This window comes from Pelophylax lessonae (genome assembly GCF_965119305.1).
Source record: "Pelophylax lessonae genome assembly, chromosome: 6".
Classification (NCBI taxonomy): domain Eukaryota; kingdom Metazoa; phylum Chordata; class Amphibia; order Anura; family Ranidae; genus Pelophylax; species Pelophylax lessonae.
The window spans coordinates 301,416,654-301,437,281 of NC_138773.1; the positions used below are offsets into that span (position 1 = coordinate 301,416,654).

Here is a 20,628-nt window from a genome sequence, read left to right on the forward strand (position 1 = left end):
CCCACTTACTACTTTAGTGGAAAAGCAAACCGTACCAAACCGTACCGAACCGTACCGAACCGTTCCAACAGCGTACCATGCGGAAACCAAACCGAGCCAAGCAGGCCAAGCAGGGCCGAGTGGAGCCGAGCCGGTACTTGCAGTGGAAAAGTGCCTAAAAGTTTACCCAACATGTAGCAATTGGCGGGCGGGATGCCGGTTGAATGCTACACATTCAAACAAATGGGGAAGTGCCGTAGCAAACTGATGACATTATCAAAAATTTACAGAGCGATTCTCCCCGTGACACTACATGCACATTTATTCTCTGCGAATGGGGGCAACATTGAAGGACTTTCTCTCCAGGTCGAATGTTATTAATTCTTAAAAAATAGAGTGATTTGGGAAATACTGTATTATGGCTATTAAATGGAGGTCATTATGTTTTGTGTCAAAGTCTTTTTATATATACTATCATCCTGCAACGTACTGCGAATGGGCAGCCCGTGCAGGCAAAGCGACATACTGGTATGCCGCTGCCTGCTTTCGTGTTTAGGGTGCGCAAATGTTGGCAATCAACACGGGGCTCTGTACAGAGGGTATGATCTCTGTTTTTATCCCTGCAAAGCAGGGATAAGAAACAAAGATCTTTAGTAAAAAGCAGCACACATTACACAAATTACCACTTGTTAGGCACACATTTAACCCCTTGATTACCCTAGATGTTAACCCCTTCCCAGCCACTGTCATTAGTACAATGACAGTGTATAATATTATCACTAATCACTGTATTAGTGTCAATAGTGATGTCAGTGGCAGTTCATTTCTCTCCAGTGTCAGATGGTGTCAGATTTCCCATTGCTGATGACCGTCATTAGTGGTATTAACCACTTAAGCCCCGGAAGATTTTACCCCTTTGCTGACCAGGCCCTATTTTGCGATTCGGCATTGCGTGAATTTAATGGACAATTGCGCGGTCGTGCGACGCTGTACCCAAATTAAATTGACGTCCTTTTTTTCCCACAAACAGGGCTTTCTTTTGGTGTTATTTGATCACCTGTGTGATTTTTTGATCATGCGCTATAAACAAAAAAATAGCGACAATTTTGCAAAAATAACAATATTTTTCATTTTTTTATATGAAATTCCCCAAATAAAAATGTAAAAAAAAATTTTTTTTAACATTTTAGGCCAATTTGTTTTTTGCTACATATGTTTGGTAAAAAAAATCGCAATAAGCGTATTTTGATTGGTTTGCCCAAAAGTTATTGCGTTTACTAACTAAGGGAAAGATTTTTGTCATTTTTATTTATTTTTTTTTTTAACGAGTAATGGCGGCGATCTGCAATTTTTTTCTGCGGGACTGCGACATTGCCACGGACAGATCGGACCCTTGACTGACATTTTTGACACTTTTGGGGTTACCAGTGACATTACTACAGTAATTGGTGCTAAAAATATGCACTGTTACTGTAATAATGACACTGGCAGGGAAGAGGTTAACTATTGGAGAAGGAGGGGTTAAGTGTGTCCCTAGGGGCGTGTTTCTAACTGTGAAGGAATGTGGCTGTTTGTGTAACAACAGAGAAATACGATCCTGCATAGCAGGACCGTATGATCTCTGTTCTTACACAGGGGAGAATGACAGGCGGCTTTGTTTACATTAGCCGCCTGCCTTTCTCCTGCTGTTACCGACGATCGCGAGTGACCGGCGGACATCGGGTCCGCCTGTCACACGCGCGGACTGCTTAGGGAGCGAGCGGGGGCGGGAGCGCGCCCCCCGCGGCGCGCGCTCGCCCCCTATTGGCTCACAGGCTAGTGACGTACCCATACGTCACTTTGCCTGTGAGGGGCTGACCGCCGCCATACATAGTCGTACGGCGGTCGGCAAGAGATTAAAAAAAAAAAAATTCCAGTATAAATACCATTGTTTGTAGACGCTATAACTTTCACACAAACCAATCAATATATGCATAGTGGGATTTTTTTCTGAAAGACGTAGCAGAATACATTTTGGCCAAAATTATGAAGAATTTCAATTTTTTACATTTTTTATTGGATATGTTTTATAGCAGAAAGCAAAAAATATTGCCTTTTTTTTCTAAAAATTTCGGTCCTTTTTTGTTTATATTGCAAAAAATTAAAAACCTAGTGGTGATCAAATACTACCAAAAAAAAGCTCTATTTCTGTGAAAAAAATTATACAAAATCTGTTTGGGTACAGCATTGCATGACCACGCAATTTTCAGTTAAAGTACGCAGAGCCAAATAGCACAAAAATGGCCTGGTTATCAAGGGGGGTAAAACCTTCCGGAGCTCCAGTTATATTATATTATTTCTCCTTTTTTACAGAAACGCCCCGTTTTGACTCCATCATGGAAGACATAGAGATAAGAACAGGGGAGACCGCCCGCTTTGTTGTGGTGGTGGAAGGCAAACCAGTACCAGACATCATGTGGTACAAGGTATGTTCAAATCAGGCCCAGATCCCAAAGAGGAACCTTTTTGGTTTTAGATCAATTTTGTTTTATTTTATTTTAGTCCGTTCTAAACCTTTTTTTTTGTAAAATGTATTTTATATATTATTAACTATTCCATGCTGTACAAGTAAATGTACACATTCAGGGTTAAATTGTTGCATGGGCTTGGGCCACAGGATGCAAGTTCTTCCTAGTTGACATTCTTAGGGGACTATCGACAATCAATAGTCTAAACCTTTTGATGTGACCCAGACCTGACAGCGGGACTTGAGACGGGTATATTTTATTTATTAATGAGCAAACACAAACTGATCATTGACACAGATGATAAACTGTATGTAGCAATAATATATACTCCTGATGAAGAAGCACAAAAAGCTTTGAAACGCGTTGGGTACTGTAATGCTACAATATACTGCCACCTTCTGTGTATTGATACAATATGATCAACTGTTTGCTATTTATTGAGTATTTTTTTTTTTTTGTCATTTTCTTATATTTTTACTATGTAATAATAAAATTTACAATTTTTTTATAAATTGTTCTTGGATATCCTTAGTGCCTTAAAAGTCCCAAACCCTTAGGGGAAGTTTCATGTACACATTCATGATGCAGGATTTGCAAGACACTTTGAGGGCAATTCAATAAGGTATTTGCAATACATTTCTGGAGGTGTGTGAGTGTAGTCGGATTCCGTGTGCCAAATTCATGACAACCCTGCAACATTTTCATTGTTATTATTATTGACAATCCAGGTTATGTTGTCTGCATGCAGTGTCTATAGGTTGGATGTTACAGACAGGTAGGGGAGGATTTGGGCATAAGCCCGCTCACCAGATCCTGGAGACGGCTGGCACTCACACCAGAAACAATGCTCGGTCTGTACAACACACAGCAGGGAGCTGGATGCCACGTGTATTCAGCAATATGAGCTGTTACTTGCTTTGCGGCCTCCCTTTCATCAGCAAGGGTCACAGAGGGTCTTCGGTGCAGCGATGCATGGCAGGTCCTCTTGGGCAGGAACCGCGGGGTCTCCTGCAACTCCCACAGCTGGGCCGGTGCTTACTCAATGGGTCCCGGAAGAAGAGAGCAGGGGCCTGTTGGGAGACTCCTTTTATCACCTCTCCCATATTTCTCCTCTAGAGAGGTTGGCTTGCTGGTAGATGTAGTTTGCAAAGGATTCAGCAATTCAGTAATGGCTGTGCTGGAGACTACAAATCCCACAATGCTCTCCTTTAGGGCTCAGGAGCAGGAGTGTGATGCAGATGTTCTGCACCCAGCACTAGAGGGAAACAGGAGTAGGCTGAAGTAGTAGAGATAAAGTCTGCTACTTCATATTACAGTAGTTCGGCCCCAGCTACAGGTGTTTTATTCTGTCTTCTCTGATCCTCCCCTTCTTCCACTGTCCCCAATCCATCTGCTGGTAGAAAAGAGCCTTGGTGACACTCTGCTCATGCTCAGTTTGGTGTGTATTACTGGAGAGTTTTTTTCTTTTTCTTGGGAGGGTGCGTGTGATCGTCACAGGGCCCAGAGGGAGGGTTGGGGGTCTTGCAGCCTCATAGGACAGTCAACGGAGAACAAAAACTCCTACAAACTTTAACCAGTGCTTGGCCGTACACTGATAGAAGTCACAAGACTGCTATATACTGCTGATGAGAAAAGGTATTTAGCAGTTTATATTTACTATAATAATTGCATTTCCATGTTCTGTGTACTGTGGGAGAGCAGATATAGTGAATGCAGGCTCTTGGGGAGACCAGATATAGTGACTGCAGGCTCCTGGGGAGACCAGATATAGTGACTGCAGGCTCCTGGGGAGATTAGATATAGTGACTGCAGGCTCCTGGGGAGACCAGATATAGTGACTGCAGGCTCCTGGGGAGACCAGATATAGTGACTGCAGGCTCCTGGAGAGACCAGATATAGTGACTGCAGGCTCCTGGGGAGACCAGAAATAGTGACTGCAGGCTCCTGGGGAGACCAGATATAGTGAATGCAGGCTCCTGGGGAGACCAGATATAGTGACTGCAGGCTCCTGGGGAGACCAGATATAGTGACTGCAGGCTCCTGGGGAGACCAGATATAGTGACTGCAGGCTCCTGGGGAGACCAGATATAGTGACTGCAGGCTCCTGGGGAGATTAGATATAGTGACTGCAGGCTCCTGGGGAGACCAGATATAGTGACTGCAGGCTCCTGGGGAGACCAGATATAGTGACTGCAGGCTCCTGGAGAGACCAGATATAGTGACTGCAGGCTCCTGGGGAGACCAGAAATAGTGACTGCAGGCTCCTGGGGAGACCAGATATAGTGAATGCAGGCTCCTGGGGAGACCAGATATAGTGACTGCAGGCTCCTGGGGAGACCAGATATAGTGACTGCAGGCTCCTGGGGAGACCAGATATAGTGACTGCAGACTCCTGGGTTTAGTAACACTTAAATATTAGGCTGGTATACATATGAAAACTAAATCCGGAGCCAAATTGGCCAAAGCCCTGGTACAGTTCACACTGTATCTGCTATTCACTGCATATGAAACAGTCATCCAGTCCCTGTCTACAAGGCACTGTGCTAACTTACCTAAATAAAGTCAATATTTTCCAGCAACTCACTAACCGCAGACACCCTCCAGACTCCAGTAGACACCAATCAGTTTTGGTTTCCTTGTGTATGGTCATTTTTTAGTCTATTCATTCTCTCAGATACTCTTTCTTCACTTTCTCCAGGACGGTCAGCTCTTGCTGGAGAGCGGACATCTCAACTTTGTGTATGACGATGCGGAGTGCTCCCTGGTCATCCTCAATGCCTCCCCCGAGGACTCAGGAGTATATACCTGCACAGCACGCAACCTGGCCGGCGAGCTCTCCTGCAAGGCGGAACTTCAGGTGTGCGCAGGTAGGTGATGTCATTGTCCTGTGAAAAATTATATCTGCAAGAGTGTCTGAAAGGACTTTGGTATCCAAAGTACCATTAAATGCATTTTTTTTTGCTTGAAACCCATATTTTTATTAGATATTTTTTGTTCATCAATGATGAATAGTGAGGGGGGGGGGGGGATATAACTCAAAACTGCATGACATACAGGTGCATCTCATAAAATTTCAATATCATAAAAAAGTTCATTTATTTCAGTAATTCAATTCAAAAAGTAAAACTCATATTTTATATAGATGCGTTACACACAGAGTGATATATTTCAAGCATTTCTTTCTTTTAATTTTGATAATTATGGCTTACAGCTAGTGACACCCCACAATTCAGCATCTCAGAAAATTAGAATATTACATAAGACCAATAAAAAAAAAAGGATTTTTAATACAGAAATGTTAACTTACTGAAAAGTATGTCCATGCTCAGTAGAGTATTCACTCAATACTTGGTCGGGGCTCCTTTTGCATGAATTACTGCATCAATGCGGCGTGGCATGGAGGCGATCAGCCTGTGGCACTGCTGAGGTGTTATGGAAGCCCAGGTTGCTTTGATAGCAGTGATGATTTAGGCTACGTTCACATGTTGGCGTAGCGGATCATGGGCAGAATCACCGCAATTCTGCCCGCGATCCGGAAATCATTGCAAATCGCGGGACGCCTTTGAGTTGCTGTTGATTTACAATGGCACCCCAAACGCTGTGCGATGTTGCCGCGATTTCCACCTGCCGAATCGCGGTAACATCGCGCAAACAAAATTGCGCGTCCCCTGACGCCCAAAAAAGGTACAAGAGCTTCTTTGGGGCGTCATGCAACTCGCGATTTTGTTTGTGCGATGTTACCGCGATTCGGCAGGCGGAAATCGCGGCAACATCGCACAGCGTTTGGGGTGCCATTGCAAATCAACGGAAACGCACAGGCGTCCCGCGATTTGCAATGATTTCCGGATCGCGGGCAGAATTGCGGTGATTCTGCCCGCGATCCACTATGACTACGCCAACATGTGAACGCAGCCTTATCGAGCCATGTCAATCTTCTGTTGTCCAATTTTGGTGAGCCTGTGTGAATTGTAGCCTCAGTTTCCTGTTCTTTTTGTTTACCAATTTTTTAATTGAAGAATTTAAACAGATACATTATTAAAAAAAAAAAACACAGACAGCTTTATGAGTACAACCATAAGTGACAGTAAAAGTAGTCTGGAAGGCATCTCTTCGGTGCGATTGCGATTTTGCGGTGCGATTTTGCCACACGACAGAATTGCGTGGCAAGACATGCGTTTAAAGAACTCAAGAAGCTTGTCTCCAAAAAGGAGCCAGAACTTGTCTTGGGAAACAAACGCATAGGCCAGCCCATTGAAGTGAATATGCTGCCCTATGCTCGGCACACGGAAGCGCGTGTAAATCGCACTTTAAAAATCACAAGCAGGAATGCTACTTCTAGCTAACACGAGATCTGAACAGAGCCTAAATTAGAGAACGCTAAGCTATTTTAGATGTTAGATCGGTTTTCTTTTAACAAAAGCAATGTTTGTCTTTCAAACTATTGGTATATTTTTGTACAGAGAAGCCTGGAGGCGGGTCAGCAATGGACGAATCGGATGGACTGAAAGCTCGGAGACTGACCGATTACTACACCATTCACAAGGAGATCGGAAGGCAAGTCTTTTCCTGGGTGTGTGAGTGTAATTCTGAGCTGATAGAAAGAAACTATTGTACAATTTTATTTACAATTATGTGGTCTATTCATAGAAAATTTGCTGTGTGAATGTCTCAATCATATATAATCACCATATTATGTCCAATCCATTTATTTTCTATGTACATTAGCTCTATCTAGTTGCCATAATGCTGTATTTTACTAGTTAGGGTATTTCAGGAAAATACTGCCTTATGGCCACTAGATGCAGCTGACGATCCAAGTAAATAAACATATTAGACACAATACAGGGATTTTTTTTTTTTTTTGTGATTGCTTTGTAAATGCTTGAGACATTTGCATATCAAATTATTTGCATATAGACTAAGTGACAGGTTCTCAGCCATTCCTTGCTTGTGTGTGCTGCAGTTTGCTGCTGTTATTTTTTATGTTGTTTTATGAGGTGTAAAGGGACAAAGGTTATTTTAAGTGTTTCTTATGTCTCAGAGGTGCGTTCTCCTATGTCCGCCATGTGCTGGAGAAGAGAAGCGGTCTGGATTTTGCAGCCAAGTTTATTTCATCGCGGGGGTCATCCAGGGAGAAGGCAAGGAGAGAGATGAATATACTGTCACAGATCAGCCACGAGCGAATTGTTTATTTCCACGAAGCGTTTGAGAAGCGGAGCGCGCTGATCATCATCATGGAGCTGTATCCTCTACAGGCCAGAAATTCATATTACAAAAGAGAGATTGTATGGGGATATATTGTACACTAAAAATCTGGAATGACAATTTCTGTTTTCTAGAAATTAGTAATTTTCTTCACACTAAGGGGGACATTTAAAAAGCAGAAATTTGGCCATACTGTGGAAATACTGCTGCTTAAAAAAAAAAAAAAAAACAATAATAATAATAAAGGGGGAGTTCAAGCCGAAAAGATTCCAAAGCTAGTGGAGTGCAATAAAAATGAATGGTAAAAAAAAAACCCCAGAGAGGAGAGTCTGGTCACAAGATCCAACAAAGTCACATGACCAGCTATCCTACAGTCGCAAAGTTCTCTTTGTTACATTTAGTAACCCCTTGACACCTCGGTGCAGTAAATGTACTGTGGCGGGAGGCTCATTAATGTATATATACATGATTGTGCCTCTTCAGCGCACCCCTCCTGTGACTACTGGTAATTACTAGTAATCGGTAACCCGGTATCATGTGGTCTCTATGATTGGTCATAGCGATCACATGATAACAATGTAAACAACCTGTCATGAATGGCTTTCCATTAATAAACAGCTTGCTTACTGTTGTGATCTGTGATTTGCCCACAGCAATCACATGGTACCTGGTTACCTGTACCATGTGACTAGCTGTAGCCAATCACAGATTACAACCATAAATAAGCATGAATGGGAAACCCAGCGATTATTACTGCATAAGCAAAACAGTGTAAAAAAAAATCCCTTATCACCTCAGAGTAGTACAGTGTCACTATGGTAAAAAAAAGAAAAAAAAGGAAAACAATGTTTAAAAAATTGAATAAAAAAAATAATTTTGGATTTTTTTTTACATACTGTCACCAGTCAGTATCTCTGATCACTGCCATACCAGTCATATGATGATGCTGTATTGCTGCTTGAGGGTCAAATGTTGCTGGAAGAGATCTACTGTTGAGGGAGGGGTCTATTGATGCTGCTGACTGCTGGAGAGTCTATTGATGCTGGCTGCTGGAGAGTCTATTGATGCTAGCTGCTGGAGAGTCTATTCATGCTAGCTGCTGGAGAGTCTATTGATGCTGGCTGCTGGAGAATCTATTGATGCTGGCTGCTGGAGAGTCTATTGATGCTATTTGCTGGAGAGACTATTGATGCTAGCTGCTGGAGAGTCTATTGATGCTGGCTGCTCGAGAGACTATTGATGCTAGCTGCTGGAGAGTCTATTGATGCTGGCTGCTGGAGAGTCTATTGATGCTGGCTGCTGGAGAGAGACTATTGATGCTAGCTGTTGGAGAGTCTATTGATGCTAGCTGCTGGAGAGTCTATTGATGCTGGCTGCTGGAGAGTCTATTGATGCTAGCTGCTGGAGAGTCTATTGATGCTGGCTGCTGGAGAGTCTATTGATGCTGGCTGCTGGAGAGTCTATTGATGCTAGCTGCTGGAGAGTCTATTGATGCTAGCTGCTGGAGAGTCTATTGATGCTGGCTGCTGGAGAATCTATTGATGCTGGCTGCTGGAGAGTCTATTGATGCTATTTGCTGGAGAGACTATTGATGCTAGCTGCTGGAGAGTCTATTGATGCTGGCTGATGGAGAGTCTATTGATGCTATTTGCTGGAGAGACTATTGATGCTAGCTGCTGGAGAATCTATTGATGCTGGCTGCTGGAGAGACTATTGATGCCAGCTGCTGGAGAGTCTATTGATGCTGGCTGCTGGAGAGTCTATTGATGCTGGCTGCTGGAGAGTCTATTGATGCTAGCTGCTGGAGAGTCTATTGATGCTGGCTGCTGGAGAGTCTATTGATGCTAGCTGCTGGAGAGTCTATTGATGCTGGCTGCTGGGGGTCTATTGATGCTAGCTGCTGGAGAGTCTATTAATGCTGGCTGCTGGGGATCTATTGATGCTAGCTGCTGGAGAGTCTATTGATGCTAGCTGCTGGAGAGTCTATTGATGCTGGCTGCTGGAGAGTTTATTGATGCTGGCTGCTGGAGAGTCTATTGATGCTGGCTGCTGGAGAGTCTGTTGATGCTAGCTGCTGGAGAGTCTATTGATACTAGCTGCTGGAGAGTCTATTGATGCTGGCTGCTGGGGGTCTATTGATGCTGGCTGCTGGAGAGTCTATTGATGCTAGCTGCTGGAGAGTCTATTGATGCTAGCTGCTGGAGAGTCTATTGATGCTAGCTGCTGGAGAGTCTATTGATGCTAGCTGCTGGAGAGTCTATTGATGCTGGCTGCTGGGGGTCTATTGATGCTGGTTGCTGGAGAGTCTATTGATGCTGGCTGCTGGGAGATCTTTTGTTGCTGATGGGGTGGTCTGTTGTACTGTATCTTGGCTAATCTGTTATTGTTTGGAGGGTCTATTGCTGCTGGCTGCAGGGGATCTATTTTACTACTTTTCTTGTTATCATTACCAAATTCCATAACCATAACTTAGGCCAGTGTTTCTAAACTTTTTTTCAGTCAAGGCACCCTTTAAAATTATAGACAATCTCAAGGCATCCTTTAAAATTATGGACAGTCTTGAGGCACCCCATTCAAAAATGTAAAAAACTATTGTAATATTTTTATTAAATGCAGCAATATCCATACATAGGACACCCAATGTTAGAGGTGATTTTTTCATCCAAAGCAAATACAGTTTTGCACACTAGTACTGATTAGTATTCCAATGTTTCTCTTCTCCCTCATTTTCTCTCCATCAGTCAGCTAATGTCACCCCAGAACTGAGGGAGAGGGGCACAGGGGGGTCAAACAAGGATGCTGTGGAGGCGACAGACATCCTCCCTATTAATTGATGACATCCTTGGTTGTTAGGATGCCAGTGTCCAGGAAGTTGTAATGGTGCATAATAAATACGTAAATAATAAATGCATAATTGATCAATTTTTAGGCATTTTGCTAGGGCACCTCTGAAGAAGCCTGAAGGCACCCTGGTTGAAAAAGACTGATTTAGTGCCACAAAATGATACTTGGTTCTGTACTCTCTAAAAGGGAAGGTGGGCAAGGGGGTGGAACCAAGGAATGGTTCTCGGAGGTGGGTAGGGTGCGGAAACAAGAAGTGACTGAGAAGGGGGGAGTTCCTACACCTATTCTCTGGGAACACAAAGCCCTGGCTATATGCATCGAAAAAAAGTGTGTGACTAAAGTTAGCAGTGCTGCTAGCGTCTTGCCTGGCTAAATATTATCATGAATCTATTAAATAGTAACCAAATGATATCTTTTCTTAGAAATCCTTGAATGCCAATGTATAAAATACAATTTCAGCAGGTAATAATTGTGGATATGCAGTGTTTTGTAGCCACCAGCTTGTGTTCATAGTGTTCCTTGACTGGCTGTAGATGTGCCAAGGAAGAACTTCTGGACAGAGTGGTCAGGAAATCTACAGTGCATGAATCAGAGGTAAGTACAGCACATATGTACGTGACGTTTGTAACAATGTATTGCCAATATTTGGTTGATCCCTAATATTGAGCCATGGTGAGTTGCTGTTACTGTCCTAGCTGCAAAGGACCTAAATTGTAGGACCCTTTGATGTATCTGTAGTGATGGAAAGAAAATTGTTTTTTTTTTCGAATTCATTCCTAAGATTAATCATTTTGTTTCGTCATATTCACTGTTAGAATTATTCGTTTTCAGAATTAGCTTCGTATATTCGGATTTGTTACGTATATATTCGTGATTTTTGATTTCAAATTATAGTCGCTCTATTCTATTCTAATCTAATCTATTTTTTCCATTCTTTTCATTTCTATTCTACTCTATTTTCTATTCTATTCCTATATTTTCTATTTTATTCGGTTTTATTTCCTGTTCTATTCTATTCTGCTTTATTCTGCTCTGTTATTTTCTTTTCCTTTCTATTCTATTCATTTATTTTCTATTCTATTCTGTTTTATTTTTTCTATTCCTTTATTTTCTGTTCTAGTCTATTCTATTAAATTCTATCCTTTTCTTTTCTATTCTGTTCTATAAAGCAGCCTAAGTAGGAATCCTTATTTTATTTCACTTTTATTCCTCACTGTATTTATTACAATATGTTTCCATTTCGAATTCAAATTATTTTCAAATTTGAATTCATACTCAAATTCAGATCATTTTTTTCGTTATCGATTATTTTGGATTTGTTTTTAAATTTGTTACTATTGTGATTCCTAAATTCGGGTACATCCGAATCTCTGAATAACGAAAATTTAATCTGAATTTCGCTTTGTAACAAAATGCATTGCACACGCCCAGTCAGCTGTCCACCCTTGCTCTGGTGGTGTTTGGCTGGGTGTTACTGGTCGGTGCTTCCAAGTGTGTGGAGGAAAGGAACGGAGTTATAGAAGAATGGTGCTCTATTGGCTTGTCATGGGCTTTTGTTGATGAGCAAATTCATCATGATTTCACATGCATTTGACATCAGTTTGGGATGCTTACGGAATAAGTACATGGGGCGGCTCTGAGCCACTGTTGAAAATGGATTATGGGCAGTGACAGTGTATATAAGGCACGTGGTAATTGGTAAATGCTAAGCATGCATGACAAATTCATTCTTTATATAAATGTGTGTTCCCATTGACCGTTCACAGCTTTTTTTTTGTCTATTTCTAGATCCGATCCGTTGTGCGTCAAATCTTGGAAGGATTAGATTATTTGCACCACAAGAAAATATTACATCTGGATATCAAGGTAAATTTCTTGCCTGTCTCTTTCCAGTACATGTGATGTTTCTGAGAGTTTCTGGCCCATCTGATGTACGAAACTGAAGGAACTGCAGATAGATGAAGTGTTTAGGTTGCATTATGGAGCCACAGGCTGGGTCAGGGCCGCTGATAGGGGGGCCACCAGTCCGCCTGTAGGGGGCCCAGGCACACAGGGGAATTGGTTTGGTCGGGAGGAGGGGCAATTACAGAAGGAAGCCCTAGGCTTCGACCGATTAGGGCCAGTTCACATTTGTGCGATCACAGAGATCGCATGTAATTCGGAGCGCACTGCTCCTAAAATTACATGTGATCTCTGTGCGGTGCAAAATCAGCCATACAGTTTGTATGGCTGAATTCGCACCGCATCCGCACACAACACGCACAGGACCCTTTTTTTTATCCGCAGCAGAGACGGATCGCATAGTGGTTCACACTAGTGCGACCTGATTCTGTGCGAACTTGCAGATCGCACTGCGATATGCGATCGCAACTGGGGGTGTCGTTAACTTTTAATTGACACCCCCTGCGTATCGCATATGGCAGTGTGAACTGCCAGGGGTGCAGATGCAATGCGGGATCACGCTGCATATTCGCAGCATTCCCGCATCTCACAAATGTGAACCGGGACTTATCGGCAAAGCTGATATATCGAGGGCCAATCTGCACTTTCCCCGATATACCGGAATCAGCCACCAAGGTGACCAATATTTCGGAAAGTGCTGTACCGGAGTGATGCCTGCAGCTAGACGCATCACCCCGGTACCGGCGTCCATAACCAACAGTCTTGTAATGACAACCAATGCGACTGAGAAGCCGCTCGACTGTCATTACAAGGAGCGGGAGGGGACGTCCCCTCCCGCCGCCTTCTGCGGCTTGCCCGGTTCTCCCGTCCCACCAGGAGACCCAGGCAACCAGCCTGCATGGCCGCTGAAGACCCAATCAAAGGCTTGATAATATAGATGACTATAAAGGCAGCTGTAACAAGTTGAAATCGAACTTGTGTACTGGGTCCAGCTGAAGACATTAGGCAGTATGTATTGGGTGGATGGAAGTCGGTCTGTTTTAATTATGTAATTTTTTAATTATTTTAAACACTTGATCTTCGGAGGATAGAAATCCCCCCCCCCCCCTTACACCCTTACACCCTTACACGACCAAGGCCACTTTTGCACTATACGGCACTGCGTTACTTTAACTGATAATTGCACGGTCATGCAGCGATGTACACAAATAAACTTTATGTACTTTTTTCCCCACAAATAGATCTTTCTTTTGGTGGTATTTAATCACCACACGTGGGGTCTCATGGAGGAGTTCTGTCCTCCTCTCTGCTGCTGACTGCTGAGACAAGGTGGGCGCAAAGACAAGGAGGGTGCTGCAGCTGTAAGAGAAATGCGAGGGTCACATGAAATGGCCTGGCGGGCCGGATTCGGCCCTCAGCCTTGTATTTCACACATGTGCTCTAATCTATGAGAGCCTCCATCTTGGAGCATATATAGCAATGGATAAACTGAGGACAGGCATAGCTAGAGGTAGCCCATTCCTCCTTAAAGATGCAGGGACACAGCAGAAGCCCAACACACTACAATGGCAGCTGAAGACCTCCAGTGTGTCCTGACCCAAATCCAGAAAGCTAAACAAAAATGCTTTTCTTGCAGATCAATAGTTTTTTTCTGTACTTTCATGGTCTTTAATGAGATAAAACAAAGAAAATGTGAATGTATTTTATTTTGCCCTGACATGCACTTTATAGAATCTATTTAATATCTCATCTGTGTTAACATATATGTGCTCACTTTGCAGCCAGAAAATATTCTCATGGCAGACATGAGCAGCGATCAGATCCGGATCTGTGATTTTGGGAATGCTCAGGAGCTGACCGATGGGGAGCCACAGTACTGCAAATACGGAACCCCTGAGTTTGTGGCCCCGGAGATTGTCAACCAGATGCCGATTTCTACAGTCACTGATATATGGTATGAGCAGGCAATACAACAGATGTGTGATAAATGGAAATCCATCCTCCTATCACATTGTTCTTTTTTTTAATATATGTTCTCCCTTTTCCTTTCAGGCCGGTTGGGGTCATTGCATATTTATGGTATGTGCCTTATTTTACCTTCAGTAAAATTCTCATAATAAAATTAGCACGGGCAGATGACTCTCTTTAATGTGGTACTCCAGTGAAACCTTTTTTAGATAGTGGATAAAGTAGAAAATGCTGCAGTGCCAGTGCGAGTAAACAGTGCCTCGGGCTTGGTAGTCCGCAGGAGTAAAAAAAATATATATAACATCTGTGGTCAATAGGAGGCGGAATAGTGCCTTATCATTGGTGGCCCTTTGTGGGGTGCCACATTGTTGATATCAGTGGGAGAAATAGTACCCCATATTTGATGTGGGAGGAATAGTACCTCATTGTTGGTATCAGTGGAAGGAATAGTGCCCCATCATTGGTGTCAGTGGGATGAATAGTGCCCCATCATTGGTGTCAGTGGGATGAATAGTGTCCCATCATTGGTGTCAGTGGGAGGAATAGTGTCCCATCATTGGTGTCAGTGGGAGGAATAGTGTCCCATCATTGGTGTCAGTGGGATGAATAGTGCCCCATCATTGGTGTCAGTGGAAGGAATAGTGCCTCATTGTTGGTATCAGTGGGAGTAATAGTGCTCCATCTTGGTATCAGTTGGAGGAATAGTACCCAATTGATGGTGTCGGTGGGAGGAATAGTACCTTATTGTTCATATCAGTGGGAGTAATGGTACCCCATTGTTAGTATCAGTGGAAGTAATAGTACTCCATTGTTTGTATCAGTGGGAGGAATAGTACCCCTTTATTCATATCAATGGGAATAATAGTACCCCATTGTTCATATCAGTGGGAGCAATAGTACCCCATTGTTGATATCAGTGGGAGTAATAGTACCCCATTGTTCATATCAGTGGGAGTAATAGTACCCCATTGTTGGTGTCAGTGGGAGAAATAGTGGTCCATCTTTGATGTCAATAATAGGAATAATGCCCTGCTGTTGGTGCGGGCAAAAGGAATGGTGTGTCATTGTTGGTGTCAGTGGGAGGAATAGTGCCTCTTATTAGTGGGAGTAATATTGACCTAAAGCCTGAGTAAAGGCAAGCAAAGGGCTACATGCAGCCCACTGTCCACAGTTAGGTGATTACTGCTCTGAATAAAAAGATACAGGTTTTTCATTCTTGTCTATTAATTCAGATCACTGCTTCTCCTTAAAAGCAAATATCAAATATCAAAATGGGTACGTCACTCGCCTGTCACTGACTTGTGAGCCAATTGCGGGCTCGTTCACTGACAAGTCAGTGCGTGTGACAGGTGGACCCGATCGTCCGCCGGTCACTCACGATCGCTCCGGTGAAGGGAGAAAGGCGGAGCGGCTTATGTAAACAAGCCGCCTGCCATTCTCCCCTGTGTAAAAATGAAGATCAGACGGTTCTACTATGTAGGACCGTTGATCTTTGTTTTTACACTAATAGCCATGTCCCTTTACAGTTAGAAACACGCCCCTAGGACACACTTAACCCCTCCCTCTCCAATACAGTTAACCCCTTCCCTGCCAGTGTCATTTTTGCAGTAACAGAGCATATGTATAGCACTGATTACTGCAGTAATGTCACTGGTAACCCCAAAAGTGTCAAAAATGTCAGTCAAGGGTCCGATCTGTCTGCAGTACCGAAAAAAAATCGCAGATCGCCGCTATTACGCGTTAAAAAAAAAACACCAAAAATGACAAAAATCTTTCCCTTCGTTAGTAAACGCGATAACTTTTGCGCAAACCAATCAAAATACGCTTTTTGCAATTTTTTTTACCAAACATATGTAGCATAAAACAAATTGGCCGAAAATGTTAAAAAATTTAGATTTTTACATTTTTTTGGGGGGAATTTCATATAAAAAATGTGAAAAATATTGTTATTTTTGCAAAATTGACGCTCTTTTTTTGATTATAGCGCATGATCAAAAAATCGCACAGGTGATCAAATACCACCAAAAGAAAGCTCTGTTTGTGGGGAAAAAAGGGCGTCAAATTCGTTGAGGTACAGCGTCGCACCCCCGCGCAATTGTCCGTTAAAGTCACGCAGTAAAAAATCGCAAAAACCCCCCTGGTCTTTTAGCAGCCAAATCCTCCGGGGCTTAAGTGGTTAATATGCAAATTAAAATTTAAATAAAACGTTTACAATTTCCTTATATACCTGGTGCAGTGATTCAGCCTTTTTAGGGTTAAAAAACAATAAATGAGGATGCGACATAATGCATCCTCACTATCTGTCAAACAGCCTCTGAAAAGAGATCCATCGCAGATAGCTTTTCAAATTGACATCAAGGGCTGCCACACGTGAGAACATGCCATTAGGCTTCTTTTCACACTTGTGTAACTTGTCATGCGACTTTGCAGTCCCAAGTTGCAGGACAAGTCGTACTCCATGATTTCCGACAAGTACCATTCATATCTGTGCGACTTCAAAGTAGTCCCTGCACTACTTTGGTCGGACTTTGATGCGTTTTGAGGTCTGTAGACCACAGGCATTGCTTCAAGTCCAGTTAAAATCATGGCAAAAAAAGTGCAGTAAAATCTTGTGAGTGTAAAGCCTCGTACACACGCAACGATTGTTGGCCGACCGATCGTCTGTCTTTTGTCCAGTGTTGTTGTGTTGGTTGGAATGTGCCTAGACTGCACACAAATTTTCTCGGCCAACAAAAACCAACTTCAGAAGTGATGTCATGTGATGGTTTACTTTCCGTGTGTTTTGTCTTCTCTGAGCATGCCCAGTCTTGCTCATCAGATTTTTGTCTGCCGAAATCTGTACTGACTGACGAACAATCGGCAGTTCTGTAGACGGCCAACAAAAATTTTATAGCCTGCACACCAGATTTTGGTCGGCCGAAAAGTCGCAGTCGGTTGTCGGAAGCATCATACTAACAAACCGAAAATCGGACGGTGGCCGAAAATTCACGGCCAACAATTGGTGCGTGTGTACGAGGCATTAGGTCGCACAAGTGTGAAAGGGGCCTTAGAGGCATATTTTTAAAGCAGTGAATTTAACATTCACTGCAGATGGACCTTCCTGGTGCATATGTTTTAAATGACAATGATTGTTTCACCACCAGTGAATGTTTGGTGAACGTCACATTCACTGTGTTATAAATATGCTCTTAGTGTATAAACAGTGTATTTTACTTTGAAGCTAATCTGAATAAGAATCATCAACAACATGCTATTAGGGCACTTCTTATTGATGTGTTTAATTCCTAAAGCCTCACAGGAGTTTCCCCCTTTGTGGGTGAAAATGATTACACCACGTTGATGAACATTCGAGGATATACTGTGGCGTTTGAAGAAAAGATGTTTGCAGATCTAACTCGGGAAGCAAGAGGATTCCTAATTAAGGTCTTGGGCAATGAAAAGCTGTGAGTATTACCCACTTAAAGTGACACTCATGGGAAAAAAAAGACTTCTTCAGGTCAGTTACCAGAATTTACAGGAATTTATTAAAGTTATTGCAAATCCTTAACTGCTCGATTGGCCATGGGCAATAATCATGTTCAGTTCTTCTATATGGGGGGGGGAGTCTGCCTTCACCATGATCACTTGATTGGTCTCAGTCTATTGTAATAAGGAAGATGGAAACCCTGAGATCCCTCTAACTAAGCACACAATATGGCTAAAGTTATGTGGACAACGGACCACCATACTGCTATATGCACAAAAGTATGTGAACACCCTTCTAAATCATTTTTAAACTCAGGTGTTTCCAGTGAAGGGTTATGTTAATTCTACAAATACATTTTGGACAATTGTGTACTTCCAACCTTGTGGTAGCAGTTTGGTGAAGGACCTTTTCTGTTTTGGCATATCTGTGCCCCTGTGTACAAAACCAGCCATAGTAGTTTGATAAGTTTGATGTGGAGGAGCTTCAATGGGCTGCACAAAGCCCTGACCTGAACATATATGATCAACAGAGATGTATAGTAACTAAGTAGAACTACTTCACTACTGTACTTAAGTACGGAAAGGCGGTATCTGTACTTTCCTGGAGTAGAATTTTTTTCTCCTACTTCCACTTTTACTTCACTACATTTTTTCAATGATTTCAATACTTCTACTCCGATATTTTTTTTTTGTGCTGCATAGTTACTCGTTACAATTATAAAAATTACCACTGGCAGAACAGTAGATGGCAGGTTTCATGAAGCTCTAAACATGTGTATTATCAGCGCATACGAAAATAAAAGCTACTGTATGTATAAATAAAAGCTGCATTTGAAATAATAAAAAACAATATGATGTTCAAACTTTTGACTTCTTTCTTTAATAACTACATAACACAGTACTTGTACTTTTACTTTCAGTACTTGAGTAGCATTTTTTTTTTCAAAACTACTGGTACTTTTACTTTCAGTACTTGAGTAGCAAAATTAAAAAAAAAAAACTACTTGCAATACTTAAGTACAAAAAATGTTGAATACTTTAGTACTTCTACTCAAGTCACTTTTTGATAGAGCAATTCCACTTCTACTCAAGTCACTTTTTGATAGAGCAATTCCACTTCTACTCAAGTCACTTTTTGATCGAGCACTTGTACTTTTACTCAAGTATGGGTTTCGAGTACTTTATACAACTCTGATGATCAATAAATCCCACAAGCAACCAAGTGATGATATAATTGCTGCAAACACTCCACTATCTCATACAGTGTAAATAATATATTTTATTTATTTATAAAAATGCTACGTAAAAATATATAGTGAACTGAATATAAGATCTCGAAACAATTCATACATAATATATAAACTTCCAATGTATGTTTTCATAAGAAATAAATATATAGACTCTAAATAGTGTTGAACAGGTACATCAAATCAATAAAAAAATATAAATAATACTATTTAATTAATATTTAATATTTATTTAATATAAATAATAATATTTAATAATATAAAGTGCCAATGTGAAGAAACACAAATACATAGATGTAGAACTATCCAATAATGTGAATCTGACCGAGCCAATGCCAGTATGATAGTAACCTCTATAAAGGTGCTAACAGTACTATATAGAATTAATAATGAACATGCTCAAAGTCCATATTGTGCAAAAAATAGTCACTAATAATAAATATGTGTAAAGTCCATATTGTGCAAAAAATTCTTGTCGAACTAGTGCAAAAATGAATGGAAATAGCTTCCTTCAAAAAGTGCCAATAGTGCTGGGTAGTGCGGATGAGAGAGAGCCACATAAAGTGACCAGTGCTTCCAAGGTGACACAGTGACAGAGTATCACAGCAAACTATGCACCCCCTTGTGAGTGGGTGCTCACCTTATGACATGCGACTATGCGATTAAGCTATAGTCAAACAGCGCTTAGTGGGATCTGCTTAGTACTCCCAGGTAAGGATCCTTCCCATATAGCAGCTCTTTCCATAAGCCATCAGACGTGTACCATATAAAAGAGAGAACTCAAGATAGTGCTGACATCCTTTTAAAATAATTTATTAAGGGAATATAAATAAGCACTCACATTTAAAAGGTGCTCAAGTGCACCACTCTATAGTAGCTTTGAACAGCCTCCCCTCCAGGAATCAATTGTGGTGGTGTGGTGAGAAAATGCCGCCCGACCTGCTATGTGGCAGCCGACAGCCTCACTGAATCAGTGTAGCTTTCCGTCCGTCCCCTACGCGTGATGACACAAGGGACCACGTGTCTTCATCAGTGGATATTCCTGGAGGGGAGGCTGTTCAAAGCTACTATAGAGTGGTGCATTGAGCACCTTTTAAATGTGAGTGCATATTTGTATTCCCTTAATAAATTATTTTAAAAGGATGTCAGCACTAGCTTGAGTTCTCTCTTTTATATGGTACATGTCTGATGGCTTATGGGAAGAGCTGCTATATGGGAAGGATCCTTACCTGGGAGTACTAAGCAGAACCCACTAAGCGCTGTTTGACTATAGCAGGGGTGTCCAAACTATGGCCCTCCAGCCAACTACAATTCCCATCATGCCTAGTTAGGTCTGTGAATGTCAGAATTACAATGCCTCATAGGAATTGTAGTTCCTGATCAGCTGGAGGGCCATAGTTTGGACACCCCTGGACTATAGCTTAATCGCATAGTCGCATGTCATAAGGTGAGCACCCACTCACAAGGGGGTGCATAGTTTGCTGTGATACTCTGTCACTGTGTCACCTTGG

The 20,628-nt window shown here is 42.1% G+C and overlaps 1 protein-coding gene across 2 annotated transcripts in view; it reads left to right on the forward strand.

Moving 5' to 3' along the window:
* The window catches only part of SPEG (striated muscle enriched protein kinase), a 450,680-nt gene that overhangs the window by 356,554 nt on the left and 73,498 nt on the right, over positions 1-20,628 (forward strand). For both annotated transcript variants that reach the window (XM_082262051.1, XM_082262052.1), the window contains 9 exons: positions 2,332-2,444; positions 5,185-5,353; positions 6,947-7,040; positions 7,528-7,728; positions 11,069-11,129; positions 12,324-12,401; positions 14,219-14,391; positions 14,490-14,516; positions 17,696-17,848. In XM_082262051.1, the coding sequence (XP_082118177.1) occupies positions 2,332-2,444; positions 5,185-5,353; positions 6,947-7,040; positions 7,528-7,728; positions 11,069-11,129; positions 12,324-12,401; positions 14,219-14,391; positions 14,490-14,516; positions 17,696-17,848 (1,069 nt within the window). The remainder of the gene's footprint in view (positions 1-2,331; positions 2,445-5,184; positions 5,354-6,946; positions 7,041-7,527; positions 7,729-11,068; positions 11,130-12,323; positions 12,402-14,218; positions 14,392-14,489; positions 14,517-17,695; positions 17,849-20,628) is intronic.